Source organism: Arachis duranensis, chromosome 7, assembly GCF_000817695.3.
Source record: "Arachis duranensis cultivar V14167 chromosome 7, aradu.V14167.gnm2.J7QH, whole genome shotgun sequence".
In the NCBI taxonomy this organism is placed as follows: domain Eukaryota; kingdom Viridiplantae; phylum Streptophyta; class Magnoliopsida; order Fabales; family Fabaceae; genus Arachis; species Arachis duranensis.
Window position 1 is genome coordinate 77,899,523 of NC_029778.3, and position 14,327 is coordinate 77,913,849.

The following is a 14,327-nucleotide window of genomic DNA, read 5'->3' on the forward strand; positions in this document are numbered from 1 at the left end:
ATCCATTTGATTGGAAAGGATATAAGTGAAAGTAGTTTTGGCATTGAGTCTAACCGTGCAAAGACTCTATTTACATGTTCATAAGCATATTTGATAACCATCGCAATTAATATTGGGACTTGTTTTGGTGACTAACGTAATTAGAAGTTCAATTTTTAACAGCTATGCTTCCAAGGACCTTGTTTAACTTGATTTTTTTAAAACTGCCTATGTACTCTTACTGCACACGACTGTGGGGTGTTATGCTGTTGATTTTTATATGTTTTTTTTTTTAAATTACTGCATGGATAGTAATATCACATAGTTCATGGATCCTTGGATTAAGGCAAAGATGTTTGAAAGTTGATGGAGCCTGGCTTGATATTTTAGTATTGTTTTCTTTGTCTGTTTATGGTTCATTTGATTGACAGTTAATTTCTATATTATAACTCCTGTAAGTAATAACCATCCACTAATCTAATGAAGCGAACATCCATATTATAACTATTGTAAGTAATAACATGCCATTTGGAATCCACACTAAAAGTAACCATCCACTCAGCTATAGACGCGAACATCCACATTACAATTCCTCTAACTAATAACTTGGCATTCGTAATCCACACTAAAAGTAACCATCCAGTAATATATTGAAGCGAACATCCACATTATAACTCCTGTGACTAATAACAAGCCATTCGTAATACACACTAAATAACCATCCGGAAACAAATAGAAATAACCATCCGCAAATACTAAACCGAACATCCGTATTATTTTTCTTAGTTACTAACACACTCGTCGTAATCCACACTAGAAATAACTTTCCGAATATAAAAAAAATAAACATCCACAAGCCTAAAGAATCGAACATCCATATTATATGACATTTAAATAATCAAAGACAAATTGCTAATCCGATAAGAAGTAACCATCCAAACACCAGAAAAATAACAATCAATAACCGTAGTAAAGCAAACATCCTAGGCATGCCACTCGAAGTTAAACGCACACAACATCCCAAATTTATTAAATGGTTAAAATATAGATTATACGACATGTATTTATGCAGACAGTATTCTACAACCAGTCAAACGACATCCAGAAAAATATAAATAGGCCAGACACGTGAGTAGCATCAAGATAAGGCCATGGAAATACAAGTTTCATAACTTTCTTAGCATAGAAAACCTAAACAAAGAAAATGACCATGAAACATATATATTGAGTTGTAAGACCTAACAAAAGGGACCTCTAATATAACATAATGGATGCAGTATCATAATCAATCTAGGTATGGTCAAAGGAGTTTAACAGCGACATGAATCCACTAAGTCCTTTCTTAGCAATCTGCTGAGCAGAAGCCTCCGAATCTTGATTTGCAGCAGATGTTACACGATTATCCTGAAACAAACAAGCTCAATCAAAACCAACTCACTATCGACATAATAAAAACCGTTGTAAAAGTGAAGTTTAACTTTAATTCCTATACATACCTTGCGTAAACTCTTCCGCTTTCTCTGCATGGATTTTCTGATTGATTTATCCAACTCATATCCTAGCCTTTTGCCTTTTGGACGACCCTTAGTGGTTACCTTTGATGGGGCTTGAATGTCCTCTGTGCCAAAAACGGTTGAAGGGTCTGTGATGATGCTATTGTGTGCAGTAGCGACAGTGTTTTTCCGCATCCTGCCACGGTAATCTACTAGCTTGGCCCTTGCATCCTCTAGAACATTATGCAGCATGTCTGTCTCATCATCACAGTCCACGAATTCCTGCGCAACGTTGTAGAAATGTGCACACAACCCTCTGAATATGTTGTGGCTTTCATTTGGACGTCTAACGTCGTGGCTACTCTTAATGTAGGTGTGCTTGCGCTTTATGTTCTTGCTCCAATGAGGTAAAATATAGCAGGAAGGCACCTCATTAACTTTGTAAGATGAAAGTACTACAAGACAGTGGCAACATAATATACATGCACTCTCGAACAAGTTGCAATCACATCGAACTTTGTGAGTCGAACGGTCAAAATGGACGTCAAACGTAACATATCGAGTCGTCTCATAGACTAGTATTTTCTCTTCCACTTTTACCCTAGCGGAGTCGCCCTGTTCTTCCACGGCACGAATAGTACAATTAGCCTTCTTGCCAAACTCGGTTTGGACATCCCTAAACATCTCGTTGGTATACTCTTTTTGAAATCGTCTCTCGATGGCTGATTTAGTTGAACATGGGATTAGACCTTTCAAGTCTGCAGCATCGTCCTCCAGTTCCTTTTACTTCTTCGTTCCTAGGACATTGTCAAACTCGTGGACGAACTGGACCAAACTAGTCTTACAATTTAAGTATCCACCAAAGAATGAATGCATACCCTCACTCCACTGCGTACTCCTCATGGAAGCCCAGAATTGACCCTTGAAAAAGATAGGTACCCACATGTGTTGGTCCTCAAACAGATCTAAAAAAGAAACAAAACCATGCATAAGAACGTTTTTCCAGAACAGAATACAAGAACACAACAACATCTAAGCACTTCCGGCACATGATTTTCCTAACAAAGACACAAACCTGATAGCCATCTGTTGTGATGTAAGTTGAACTCATCAATGAACTCAGCCCATTGATCCTTGAAATTCTCAACCGACTTAGAGTTCCATATAATGTGATTCAACTCAGCATTCAACTCTTTGAACCTAAAATAACCTCCAAGCTTGTTGTGTATCTTTTTTGTTATATGCCATATGTACCATCGATGTCGTGTATTGGGAAGGACCTTCTTAATTGCACCAAACATAGACTTGCATTGGTCTGTGATGATGCCCTTCGGTGCCATTTCCATGCACTCGAGTCATTTATGTGAACACCCACTCAAAATTCGGGATCTCCTCACTGCCTAGCAAAGCGCAGCCTAACAAAGTAGACTTACCATGGTGGTTCACACCAATAAAAGCAGCGAACGGCAATCCATGCCTAAAGGACGAACAACTATATTTAGAAACATGAAACTAATAAAAAATAATAAAATAATTAAACAACGTGAATTTAAATACATTTTACCGGTTCGTACTGTATGTGGTATCAAATGAGACCATATCTCCGTAGTATTCATAAGATGCCCTACACCTTGCATCCACCCAAACTGCACTCATAAACTTGTTATCCTTATTTAAATTCACTGCGTAAAAGTAGTTCGAAATCAACTCCTTCATTTGCATGTAGTAATTCAGCATCTCCTTGACATCTGCGTTGACATTTGTAGATCGGAGTGTTGATGAAATATAATTCCTGACGTTCTTCTCTGAGAAGCTCAAGTTCGAAGGCCCACCAACTTCATTAGCTAATGCAAGAAAGGTCTTGTTGGGTCGAATGCCCGCCTCATCATTAACCTCAATGATACACTTCGCATGCATTGTTAACTCCCTGTTCTCATGGTAGTGCACCGCCTTCTTAGTTGAACACGGGTGCGAGTGATTTAGTTCAACCTTCAACAAGACCCAATCATGCTTTTTCCCGATCGAACTTTGCATATATTCTTGCTCTGCATCCCGCACTTGCCATTGTGTTCTTTCGTATGGGTGCGTTGACACGAGACCCCCGGAAACCCTCCCGATTGCAATGGATAGATTGGTTGATCGGTTGCTTTGTCATCTTGTCAAAATTTGTGGCCCGTATCTTACTTATGAAACCAACTTTTTTTGCATAGGTCGCATAAAAATCCTAGGCCAACTTCAAATGCTCAAACCACATCCCAACTCTTAGTATTTCATCGTCAACAAGGCAACTATGGTCTGGTAACTGCAAATCAGTCCAAAATAGACATCATTTAAGGCACACGACGATTAATGGTCTATTCAAACATGCAGTTAACGAAAAACAACAATAAAATATAGTCCGAACCTCATCAACAAGTTCCGTGTCATCACATCCCAACTAAGTAATTTTCATACATTCTATGGCCTACAATAAAACATACACAACATAAATAGATACTATAATAAAATATCGACTAAATAGATTTTATTAATACTATATTCAAAAATATGATATTAACATTTATTAATATGCATGAATTAAATGAATTAAGAACAATGAAATTATACTCGTACAAAGTGGCACCTACCCAGTTAGTATTGTATTAATTATTTATATAAAGAATGCATAAATCCACCACATATAAAGTATCACTACACAAACTAAAATAGAGTCTTCTACTATCATGTAAAAGGTCTCGTTATTAGCTCCTACAATTTTCTTCCATATTTATCTTTGGCACCTACCCAGTTAGTATTGTATTAATTATTTATATAGAGAATGCATAAATCCACCACATATAAAGTATTACTACACACACTAAAATAGAGTCTTCTACTATCATGTAAAAGGTCTCGTTATTAGCTCTTATAATTTTCTTCCATATTTATCTTTATGAAAATCAACAGCATAACACCCACATTCGTGTGCAGTAAGAGTACATAGGCAGTTTAAAAAAAATCAAGTTAAACAAGGTCTTTGGAAGCATAGCTGTTAAAAATTGAACTTCTAATTACGTCAGTCACCAAAACAAGTCCCTAATATAACCAGCTTGCTAGGCTCCAGAGATTTGCAACATCCGAAAATGCTACCTAAATGATGTAGATCATGTCATATTTTTCATCCATCTTTTCTTACAAAATTGAACATCCGTAATTTATAGAAATTAAAGGTCAATCAAATGAACCAGAAAAGAAAACAATACTAAAATATCATGCATGGTTTGATAGCATACAGATGGGGATTCTAACAATTTTAGTCGCAAACATGGGCAAAATTTTCTTATTTAACACTATACATATATTCAAAACATCTCAGAGTAACTTATTAAAGAGGTATTGTAACAATTCATCATATCCAGTAAATAAATTTCTATCTTCATCTTCTTTAGAACTTGTCACATGGTTCATTGTAACTAGTTCTAAAAACTTAAGAAGAACCCAATCTGTAATTAGTTAGTAGTAACAACTAACTAGTACATTGTATTATAACATTCCACCATTCTAAAAATGTAAATATTTTCTCTTTTTAGGTAGAAAAAATTCAAACTAATCCTTTCACGGGATCATCCAATTATATATTACACTTTAACTAATAACCACATGAACGGACAAGAACACCATCCAAATCGTTCCTTTTGTAACAAAATATCATAATGGATTAATAATGTTGATCTTTTAATAACCATCTAATTTATATGAAAATAAACATACATCTGAAATAAATAGGATACATTGTTTACCTTGTCCAAATGTTCACTTTTCTCGTTGAACGAATTGAGCATGTTGTCGATTGAATGCATAATCTTGTCGCCGGTGAAAGAATCTGGTGCGAGACAACTCGATTCAACGGAATTCTCCTCCTTTAAATTGGCTATGAGAGGTCACGTACTTATGAAACGGGAGCCGCAACTCTCCCGTGTATTACACCGGATCAGTCGGTGACAATGAGGTTTCAATGGTGGAGGACTTGGGCTGTAGGGGTTGCACAGTGCGTCTTCACAGAGACCTGGGGCAAGCTAAACGGTGCGCTAGTTGTGGAGTGTGGTGAAAAAAATTTTCACTCCTTGGGGGCTGACCGGACGTCGGAAAAGGGGGAGGCAGCGTCGGCAATGAGTGACCGGGGAAGACTGGCTTCGTTATTGGTATAGGTGTAACTTTTTACTTTTTCTTATCCAAGAAGATGACTTTTTAAATTAAAAAAATGGTTATTATTCTAATTAAATTAATTACATCATTAAATAAACTTAAGAGTGAATTAAATTTGTAACTCCATTGTTCGTATTGTTCACTAGAATCATTGTTCACCTATAATTTTCCTTATAAAAAATCTTTTTTGAGAATGGCACCCAAACAAATCATTTATCTCATGTTTGGGTTGTACTTTCAAGAGTTAAGAGTAATAGCAATTTAAAAATTTTATTCATGAATCACACAAGAACGTTTGTAAATTCAAACATCAATATTATTTATGGAGAGATCTTTGAAAAGATAGAATTTTAATGTAAATATTTTAATTTTATTTTAAATTGTGTATTGAAATTAATAAATAATTATTTCATTTTAAAAGAATATAAAATGTTGATTACTTACTATTCTCAAATTAAACTTTAATTTCGATAATAATTTCATAAATTTTTTGAGATAGTAATTATTTTCTTAAAATATTCAAAAATATAAATATTTTTTTATTTTTATAAATTTTTTCGTGCAAAATACGGCTCATACAAAATTTTATCTTTGTATATTAGATTATAAATAGTAAAATTTTTAAAAATGATCTAAACTATGTATTATATATTGCTATGAATATTTACAAAATGTTAATAATATTTATCTTTATATAATTAAAATAATATTTTTTTTATAAAATGGCAATAACATTATTGTATTTCACTCTAAAATTATTCATATCTAAAAATTTTAACTTCATACACTAGTTTTAATAATAAAAAGAACGCGGGAAAAAGTCAGAAGACAAAGTGAAGGCTTCCGATTGATCTAACGGTTTAGAAAATCACACGTGTATGACGCACGTGCATGTCACTTGCACTGACACTCAGACTCTTGTTTGTCTTGCAATTCTGAGAGTCTTCTCTCATCAATCATCAATGCTTTCGTCCAGCTGAAAGTGATGCTCATCTCTCTCTCTCTCTCAAGTTGAGAGTAATTGCAATCCAGAAGCGCAGATTCATTCACACTGTGTTGGTAATAATAAGTGTAAGCGATGAAGTAGCTTCGTCTTCTTCTTGTTCTTCAAGAATCACTGTTCAAGCTGAACCACAGATCTTGAAAGCAATCCATGTAATCTCTCTTCTCTTCTCTGCCATAGCGCTTTGTGTTCCTTTTCTTGCTTAAGTAGCTTTTTTTCAGCTTTCTACATTTCTTCAAACGGTAATCACTTCCTTTTTCAGTTAGGAACAGCTAACACTATTTTCGGTTCTTTCTCTTTCTCCTTCGTTTATTTAGTAATCTCTTCCATATGGATTTAGGAATCTTGAAATGCGCATTAAACTGCTCTCAACTATATTATTTGTTGTGTGTCTCATGTGTTGAATTCAGAGAACCTCTCGGGCTTCAAGAATCCAAGGCTTGTCTAGTGATAGGAACAAGATTATAGTTTAGGGTAGTAAATGGAGGAAATGAACAATAGAGGGGAATTTGTAGCAAAGTCTTCATTAAGGTCAGCGGCAAGTTTTAAATCAACATTATCTGGAAGATCATCCCCGCGAAATTCCCCAACCTTTCGGCGGCTGAATTCCAGCCGGACACCAAGAAGGGATGGGAGGACTAGTGTAGGTGGTGCATTGTGGTTGCGGAGCAATCGTGTGCTCTTGTGGTTGCTTCTCATTACCCTCTGGGCTTACCTTGGATTTTTTGTTCAGTCCAGATGGGCTCATAGCGATAAGAAGGAGGAATTTTCAGGCTTTGGAGGCAGGTCACATGATATTGATTCAGATGCTGAGCAGAGTCAGCGTAGAGATTTGATTGCTACAGATAATTCCATATCTGCCATGAATGAGACATTTAGAAATGAAGAATGGAATGATAAATCAGTAAATGTAGCTTTGGCCAAGAAAGAAGAGGGTAGTGCTCCCTCTGGTCGTAAGACAAACTCAAAGAAGAAGAGCAAACGACCAGCACGATCTTCGAGAGGTAAAGCTCGAGGTAGGAGAAAAACAAAATCAGAAGTTGAGAATAACGATGTAGAAGAGCAGGAAGCAGAAATTCCCAACACAAACAGTACATATGGATTGCTTGTTGGTCCATTTGGCTCAATAGAGGATAGGATCCTAGAATGGAGTCCTGAGAAGAGATCTGGGACATGTAACAGGAAGGGGGACTTTGCACGTCTTGTTTGGTCCAGAAGATTCATCTTGATATTCCATGAGCTTTCCATGACTGGAGCACCACTTTCAATGATGGAGTTGGCAACAGAACTTCTGAGCTGTGGAGCCACTGTTTCAGCAGTTGTGCTTAGCAAGAAGGGTGGTTTGATGCCAGAACTTACCAGAAGACGAATCAAGGTGCTTGAGGACAAAGCGGATTTCAGCTTCAAAACTGCAATGAAGGCTGATCTTGTCATTGCTGGATCAGCTGTGTGCGCATCATGGATTGGTACGAATGGATTATTGTGTCTGCATTATAATTTCTCATGTTTCTGTTCATAATTCCTCACTTAGATTATAATTCTCCTCTTCTCCTCTTCTTTACAAACTTAATTGAAAACGTTTATCTTCATAATTGCTTCCAGAACAATATATTGAGCATTTTCCTGCTGGTGCAAGCCAAGTTGCCTGGTGGATTATGGAAAATCGACGAGAGTACTTTGATCGCTCAAAAGATGTCTTGAACAGAGTAAAGATGTTGGTTTTCCTTTCTGAATCACAATCTAAACAATGGCAAAAGTGGTGTGAAGAAGAAAGCATAAAGCTTAGATACCACCCTGAACTAGTTCCATTATCTGTTAATGATGAACTGGCATTTGTAGCTGGCCTTCCTTCTACACTGAACACTCCTTCATTCAGTACTGAGAAGATGACTGAAAAAAGGCAGCTTTTGCGGGATTTAGTCCGAAAAGAAATGGGCTTGACTGAAAATGATATGCTTGTGATATCTCTAAGTAGCATCAACCCTGGGAAGGGCCAGCTATTACTTCTTGAATCAGCAATTTCTGTAATAGAGGAACCGAGACAATTGCCAGATGATAAGAAGATGAGAAAACTGAATATAAGAGAAGGCCTATCAACCCTGGCTCGAAGACGTCGCATCAGAAAAATGTTACCGCTGTTGAAGGATGGCGATGCGGTTCTGAAAGGTGCCTCCAAAAATTCTTTAAGCAGGTTGCTGAATCTCAAAATAAAGTTCTACCACTTATGGCTGTGTATTTGTATTCATTTGTACTAATTATGTAAATCTTGACTTCCTCAGAAAACAGGTTTTGTCCAGCAACCAAGGAACAATGGAACAATCTCTCAAAGTTCTTATTGGTTCTGTTGGATCCAAGAGTAACAAGGTGGATTATGTTAAAGGTCTTTTAAATTTCTTACAACAGCATCCGAACTCCTCCAAATCAGTTTTATGGACTCCAGCCACAACACGTGTTGCTTCGCTTTACTCTGCTGCTGATGTTTATGTCATAAACGCTCAGGTAGTTATGTTTAAATTATTTAACTTATAAAAATAGGTAATGCTAAGTGCATTTTTGTGCCACTAGGTGTATTTTTGTGCAATTGTATAAATACACTTGATTATTGGCCTAAATACAAGAACTATCTCCCCAAGAATTCACCTTCTTGATGGAATTACAGAAATATGCTTTGATGTGTGAAGCTGTGGCTAATTGCTAAACTTGTGTATAGGGCCTGGGAGAAACATTTGGACGCGTCACTATAGAAGCGATGGCGTTTGGGCTTCCGGTATGATTGCCACTTGCTTTTACCTGCTTTATCAAGATTAAAAAGCTTAGGTGCTTTAAAATCAGTGTGATAAACTGTTTTATTGACTTTTGTGGAGTAGGTTCTGGGAACAGATGCTGGGGGAACAAAGGAGATCGTCGAGAACAATGTTACAGGTCTTCTTCATCCCATTGGACACCAAGGGAATCAAGTCCTTGCACAGAATCTCCAGTTTTTACTCAAAAACCAGTTGGCAAGGAAGCAAATGGGGATAGAAGGAAGAAAGAAGGTGCAGAGCATGTATATGAAGCAGCACATGTATAAGAAATTTGTAGAGGTTATTGTGCGGTGCATGAGAAGCAAGTAAACAAAATAATAACTTCGTGGCTCTTGCATTACTCTTAAATTCTTTCATTGGATTCGCATTACATAATCCTCAGTCTTCTCTGTATGAAGTGCCATTCTCGTGCTCAATCTACGAGAAAACTTTACCAGCTCCCAAATTTTCTTTTATTGGTAAATAAATGCTCTTATGCAATTCTGGAAATCAAAATTCACTGGTGTTTGACGTCTGAGTGTGATGTCTTCAAAAATTTTAATGCAAATTAATACAGATTTTTTCATTGTCGTTTATCATTGGCAGCACCCTTTTGTCAATGGTTTGCCATTGGTCAAGCTGCACCCAGATAAATGATGTGTGTGATAAATACAAAAGAATATAATATTCCAATCCTTAGCCCTTTGGGACTTTGGGTTACTATAAACATATTAGCAACTTTTAGCATGAAGCGATTTATACTTTTTAACTCTGTTTATACAAAAATTTAGTCACCGTGTGTGTTATTATTTCACATAGTCTCGGGGGTTGGCTGAAGCAGTGGCTTTAGCAAACCCAACATATGCTGTAGCCATATACAACATCATCCCTGGACTTACTTTGCTCTTAGCCATTTCGTTTAGGTATCTCCATACTCACTACTCACTAGTTCCGTTCCGTTTATCATATCTATGATTCTCTACCGTTATGTACGTATATGTATCTTCACTTTTCAGATTAGAAAGTGGCAACCTGGGAACATCAGCAGGGAAAGCCAAGGTTCTTGGAACTTTGGATGGAATTGGTGGCCCAATGATTCTTACCTTTTATAAGGGTTTTGACTTTTGACATTCACATTTGGTCAACCCATATTAACCTAACAAAAACTCACCACGTGGACTCACACCGTACTCAAATTTTGGGCTGTATACTTGTTCTTGGCTATGCTCTCATATTTAATCTGGTTGATCATTGAGGTAATTTTTAATTATAAAATATTTCAACATCAAGAATTTAACGGCAAAAGATACAAATTAATGTAGTATCCATAACAGATTAAATTAGTTCAACAAAACTACTTAAAATGAGTAATTCGTTGAATCTTTTGTCGAACTAATCTAATCTGTTATAGTTTTTGGGTTAGTGCCTAAATTTTTAATTGTACTAGGGAGTGGTGCCGTCTGGAGTAGCATGGGTTACGATAACGTGGTGCGTACGTTTGAAAGGACCACTCTATGCTTCCATTTTCAATCCCCTCCTTCTTGTTCTCATGGCAGTAGCTGGCTCTCTCAATTTGGGAAGGTAATGTCAACTTTATACTATTGAAAAAATTTCAAGTGTACCGAAAATACCGATGTTTTAGTTATTTTAACCGTTAATTTCAATTAATATATATTATATTTTTTTTTATAATTTAGATCAACGATCAAAATAACTAAAAACACCAATATTTTCGGTACACTTAAAATACTTCCTATACTATTTAGTTGGTATGTGCTTTTAATTATATTGGTATTAAACTTGTGTAATAGGATCAGTTAACAAAAGGGTCTCTCCAAGTTGAACCATTGGAGATCATTGCTACAAATGATTACGACATTACAGATAATTTGGACAAAAAAGAGAACAAATTCCAATTTAGTAAGGAAACACGAACTCAAAACCAATTTGATGTACGCTCTTTTTTTCTTAATGCCTATCCATGTGCCACTATTGAGTGAAGAAGAAAATACGTGCAATACAAGTCATAAACGTTCGACTTTAACTTAGAATGTTTGTCACCATGTATTACGGTATTAGCAATAGCGTAGTTTTCTTTTCTGTTGGTACATAACACTATTTCCAACTACATACAGCTAGCTTAGGTTTCTCTCTAGTTAGTTAAGAAGGGTAAAGTTTGTATTGCAAAACGAGCACTCTATATAGATATAAATACAGCTCTTTGTAAGCCAAACAAAAATTAACCGGAAAATGTCCATTGCCTTAAGCTAAGCAACCATAGGAAACAAAAATGTTGCTTCATATTTACATAGACAAAGTACATTATAATACAGTACCCTAAATTTCCAAAAGGCAACCAAATTGGACATGGCCAGTGTAGTTTTCTGGGCTCGATAATTTGGCCCAATTACTACTCTTCAAGTCCAACAAAAAACCCATATGTGGTTGTCCGAAACCACTTGATCCAATTAACAACAATGCTCCTTCCCGCGCTTCCATATACGAAACATTACGTATTTCCTCCGGCACCTTTACCACCGTCTGCCACGTGTCACGCTTTAAGACCACCAGCTCACCATCTCGGCAAATGAACAACTCATCATCACCGCCATCGACGCAAGTCCTAGGACAGGTGCCGGCATCCAAGAACTCTTCTTCAACTGGGCTCCACTGACACGTGGCAGCATCAAACTCCTCTGAGCTCTTCTCAAAGCGGCCCTGCATTTCAGTGCAGTAGCCGCCAATTATGCAGAGGCGTCCTCCCCGAACGATGGCTTTGCACTCGTCACGCTCTCTAGACATATCAGGCAGCGCGGCCCATGCATCGCGTGCCACGTCATACGCCAACACGGATTTCAGTGCATTCTTCTCGTCGTCGTGGCCGCCAGCAACGTAGACCGTACGATCGTTATCCGATGCACACGCAAAGAACGTTCGGGGCCCACCGGGCATGTCGGCCCCACGTCGCCACGTGGCAGATAGAAAGTTATAGATAAAAACTGAATTGGAAGCTTTCCAAGACTCTGGGTCCCACCCGCCAATAACAACAAGGTCGTACCCTACACCGGCTATACGACAGAACATGGGTAACCCGTTTGGGAATTCCGGTGCGGGTGGTAACTCGCTCCAATTACCAGTTTTGGGTTCCAACACGCTGAGTTGGTAAACCGGGTTCGTTGCTGCCTTGACCAGCAAGCCGGTTCGACGTTTGTCGTCGGAGTCAACTCTGGATTGAACGGCGACAAGTATTTTCTGAGTTTGATTAGCGGCGGTCCTTCTACGGCGAAACTCCGGCGACTGGATCTCGGTATTCCAGGCTTTGGAGACAGAGGAAACTGCTGGAAAGTTTTGATAAGAGATCCGAATCAAGCAATCTCGGGCTACGTCCTCAGGTAGAGCTGAAATAAGCTCCATGGTAGCAGAATAGAAAACAAGTGTATGTGTGTGTGGGGATCGGAATATAGAGAGAGAAGAAAAGAGAGTGGATTGAGGAGTAGAATTTAGAAATGAATATGTATATATATATTTTGAGGATAATGGGTAATGGTGTGTGGTGATGTGGTCATGATTGTGATTTTTATAAAGAGAGAGGGACGCACATGCTGCTTGCTTGGCGATAAGTTTCAATGAATAGCAACAAAAATAGAAAAAGGTGGGTCTTCTAGAAGCTTTTTGGCTACCGGCAAAGCAGAGTACTACTAGCTAGTAGTTATGCCATATGTCGGTTTCTGCAACTAATTCATTGCCGTTGGTTTCTCTTCTCATTTTAAGCTCCATGGTTAGAATTTTAATGAATTAATAAAGGCATAAATAAATAATTGATGCTCGCTTGCTGATTGTTCAAGCGGTGAGGTGAGGTGATAGGATGTTGCCTTCTCTGTGGGCCTGCAGATTCCTTTGTTTGAGAGTATCCATTTTCGGGTATAAAATATTTAATATTAAATTAATTTTTTCCACCGTCTTCTTCCATACGGTAGCTACTAGCTTTCCCTTGTCTACAGTATAACATAGAAGGATTCTAGAAACACCAAACAATTTTGGTGTCAACGCTTCCTGGGCAAGCAAGGTATCATGAGATAATATCCCTCCTCCGTCATTTAATTTTTAATATTTTTAATATATATTTTTTAAATTTTAAATAAATTTTATATTATCTTATAGTTATTTTTAACGCGAATAATTAATAAAATAATTGACATAAACGTTAATAATATTATCATAAAATCATATTTTATTCTATAAATTAAAAACATAATAAAAAGATTTTTGTAATATTTTTTATAATTTTTTTTGTAAAAAAATTCAAATTCTATAAATTAATTATAAATGTTCCAAAATCAAAAAAATTATATAATAATTATTGATAAATTAATTTCATTTATGTACCAAAACTATATATTATTAATTATTTATATTAAATTTAATTATAAAATTCTAGTGACATGCGAAGATGCGTATGATAAGCTTAAAGCGATCGAAGTGGGGTCTTGTTCCACCGGCACTCATTAACTGAAATACACTGTGAAAAGAATTGAAGAGACCCAAAGTTCCCCCCTACTCAAAATACGGGCAATTTAACTTTACATCTTCTTTTTGAAATTCATCTTTTCAATTTTTTTTAACAATTAAAATAATAAAATATAATTTTTTATTATTAATTTTATAAATAAAATTAAAAATAAATATAAGAAAATAATAAAAAATTAAAGATTATATTTTATACTTTTAATTTCTTTTAACAATCGAGAGAATCCACTTCCCTTATTTTCATATCAAAATATACTCTTTTTAAACATATAATGTAGAGTTACTTAAAAGATACTATTTATTTAGAGATGACTCAGCTAGGTGTGGTGGCAAAGTCGTCGTAATAATAATTGAAGG

The 14,327-nt window shown here is 36.5% G+C and overlaps 4 protein-coding genes across 4 annotated transcripts; 1 reads left to right on the plus strand and 3 right to left on the minus strand.

The window, feature by feature from the left end:
- Positions 1–1,269: 1,269 nt before the first annotated feature.
- On the minus strand, positions 1,270–2,812 carry LOC107459532 (protein FAR1-RELATED SEQUENCE 1-like). Its single transcript, XM_016077757.1, has 4 exons — positions 2,548–2,812; positions 2,351–2,437; positions 1,476–2,194; positions 1,270–1,383 (listed from the first exon to the last, which is right to left on the minus strand). Exons 1-4 carry the CDS (start codon positions 2,810–2,812, stop codon positions 1,270–1,272), a joined length of 1,185 nt encoding a protein of 394 aa, XP_015933243.1.
- A 19-nt stretch (positions 2,813–2,831) lies between these two features.
- Positions 2,832–3,506, minus strand: LOC107459533 (protein FAR1-RELATED SEQUENCE 5-like). The gene is made up of 2 exons (XM_016077759.1): positions 3,037–3,506; positions 2,832–2,949 (listed from the first exon to the last, which is right to left on the minus strand). Exons 1-2 carry the CDS (start codon positions 3,504–3,506, stop codon positions 2,832–2,834), a joined length of 588 nt encoding a protein of 195 aa, XP_015933245.1.
- A 3,100-nt stretch (positions 3,507–6,606) lies between these two features.
- On the plus strand, positions 6,607–9,902 carry LOC107459804 (uncharacterized). The gene is made up of 6 exons (XM_016078071.3): positions 6,607–6,812; positions 7,071–8,126; positions 8,263–8,851; positions 8,940–9,159; positions 9,371–9,427; positions 9,528–9,902. The coding sequence occupies exons 2-6, from the start codon at positions 7,142–7,144 to the stop codon at positions 9,771–9,773; spliced, it is 2,097 nt and encodes a 698-aa protein (XP_015933557.1). The 5' UTR covers positions 6,607–6,812; positions 7,071–7,141; the 3' UTR covers positions 9,774–9,902.
- A 1,780-nt stretch (positions 9,903–11,682) lies between these two features.
- LOC107459801 (F-box/kelch-repeat protein At1g80440) lies at positions 11,683–13,199 on the minus strand. Its single transcript, XM_016078068.3, has one exon. It carries the CDS (start codon positions 12,855–12,857, stop codon positions 11,781–11,783), a length of 1,077 nt encoding a protein of 358 aa, XP_015933554.1. The 5' UTR covers positions 12,858–13,199; the 3' UTR covers positions 11,683–11,780.
- Positions 13,200–14,327: the final 1,128 nt, after the last annotated feature.

Bases quoted from the DNA above. Each gene is read 5' to 3' on its own strand.
- LOC107459532 (XM_016077757.1), bottom strand. From the start codon at position 2,812: ATGGCACCGAAGGGCATCATCACAGACCAATGCAAGTCTATGTTTGGT. The intron at 2,195-2,350 runs GTATGCATTCAT...CAACTAAATCAG, and splicing joins GAGTACGCAGTGGAGTGAGG to CCATCGAGAGACGATTTCAA. The intron at 1,384-1,475 runs GTATGTATAGGA...TGTTTGTTTCAG, and splicing joins AGCGGAAGAGTTTACGCAAG to GATAATCGTGTAACATCTGC.
- LOC107459533 (XM_016077759.1), bottom strand. From the start codon at position 3,506: ATGCAAAGTTCGATCGGGAAAAAGCATGATTGGGTCTTGTTGAAGGTT. The intron at 2,950-3,036 runs GTAAAATGTATT...TTCGTCCTTTAG, and splicing joins ACCACATACAGTACGAACCG to GCATGGATTGCCGTTCGCTG.
- LOC107459804 (XM_016078071.3), top strand. From the start codon at position 7,142: ATGGAGGAAATGAACAATAGAGGGGAATTTGTAGCAAAGTCTTCATTA. The intron at 8,852-8,939 runs GTTGCTGAATCT...TGACTTCCTCAG, and splicing joins TCCAAAAATTCTTTAAGCAG to AAAACAGGTTTTGTCCAGCA. The intron at 9,160-9,370 runs GTAGTTATGTTT...ACTTGTGTATAG, and splicing joins TTTATGTCATAAACGCTCAG to GGCCTGGGAGAAACATTTGG.
- LOC107459801 (XM_016078068.3), bottom strand. From the start codon at position 12,857: ATGGAGCTTATTTCAGCTCTACCTGAGGACGTAGCCCGAGATTGCTTG.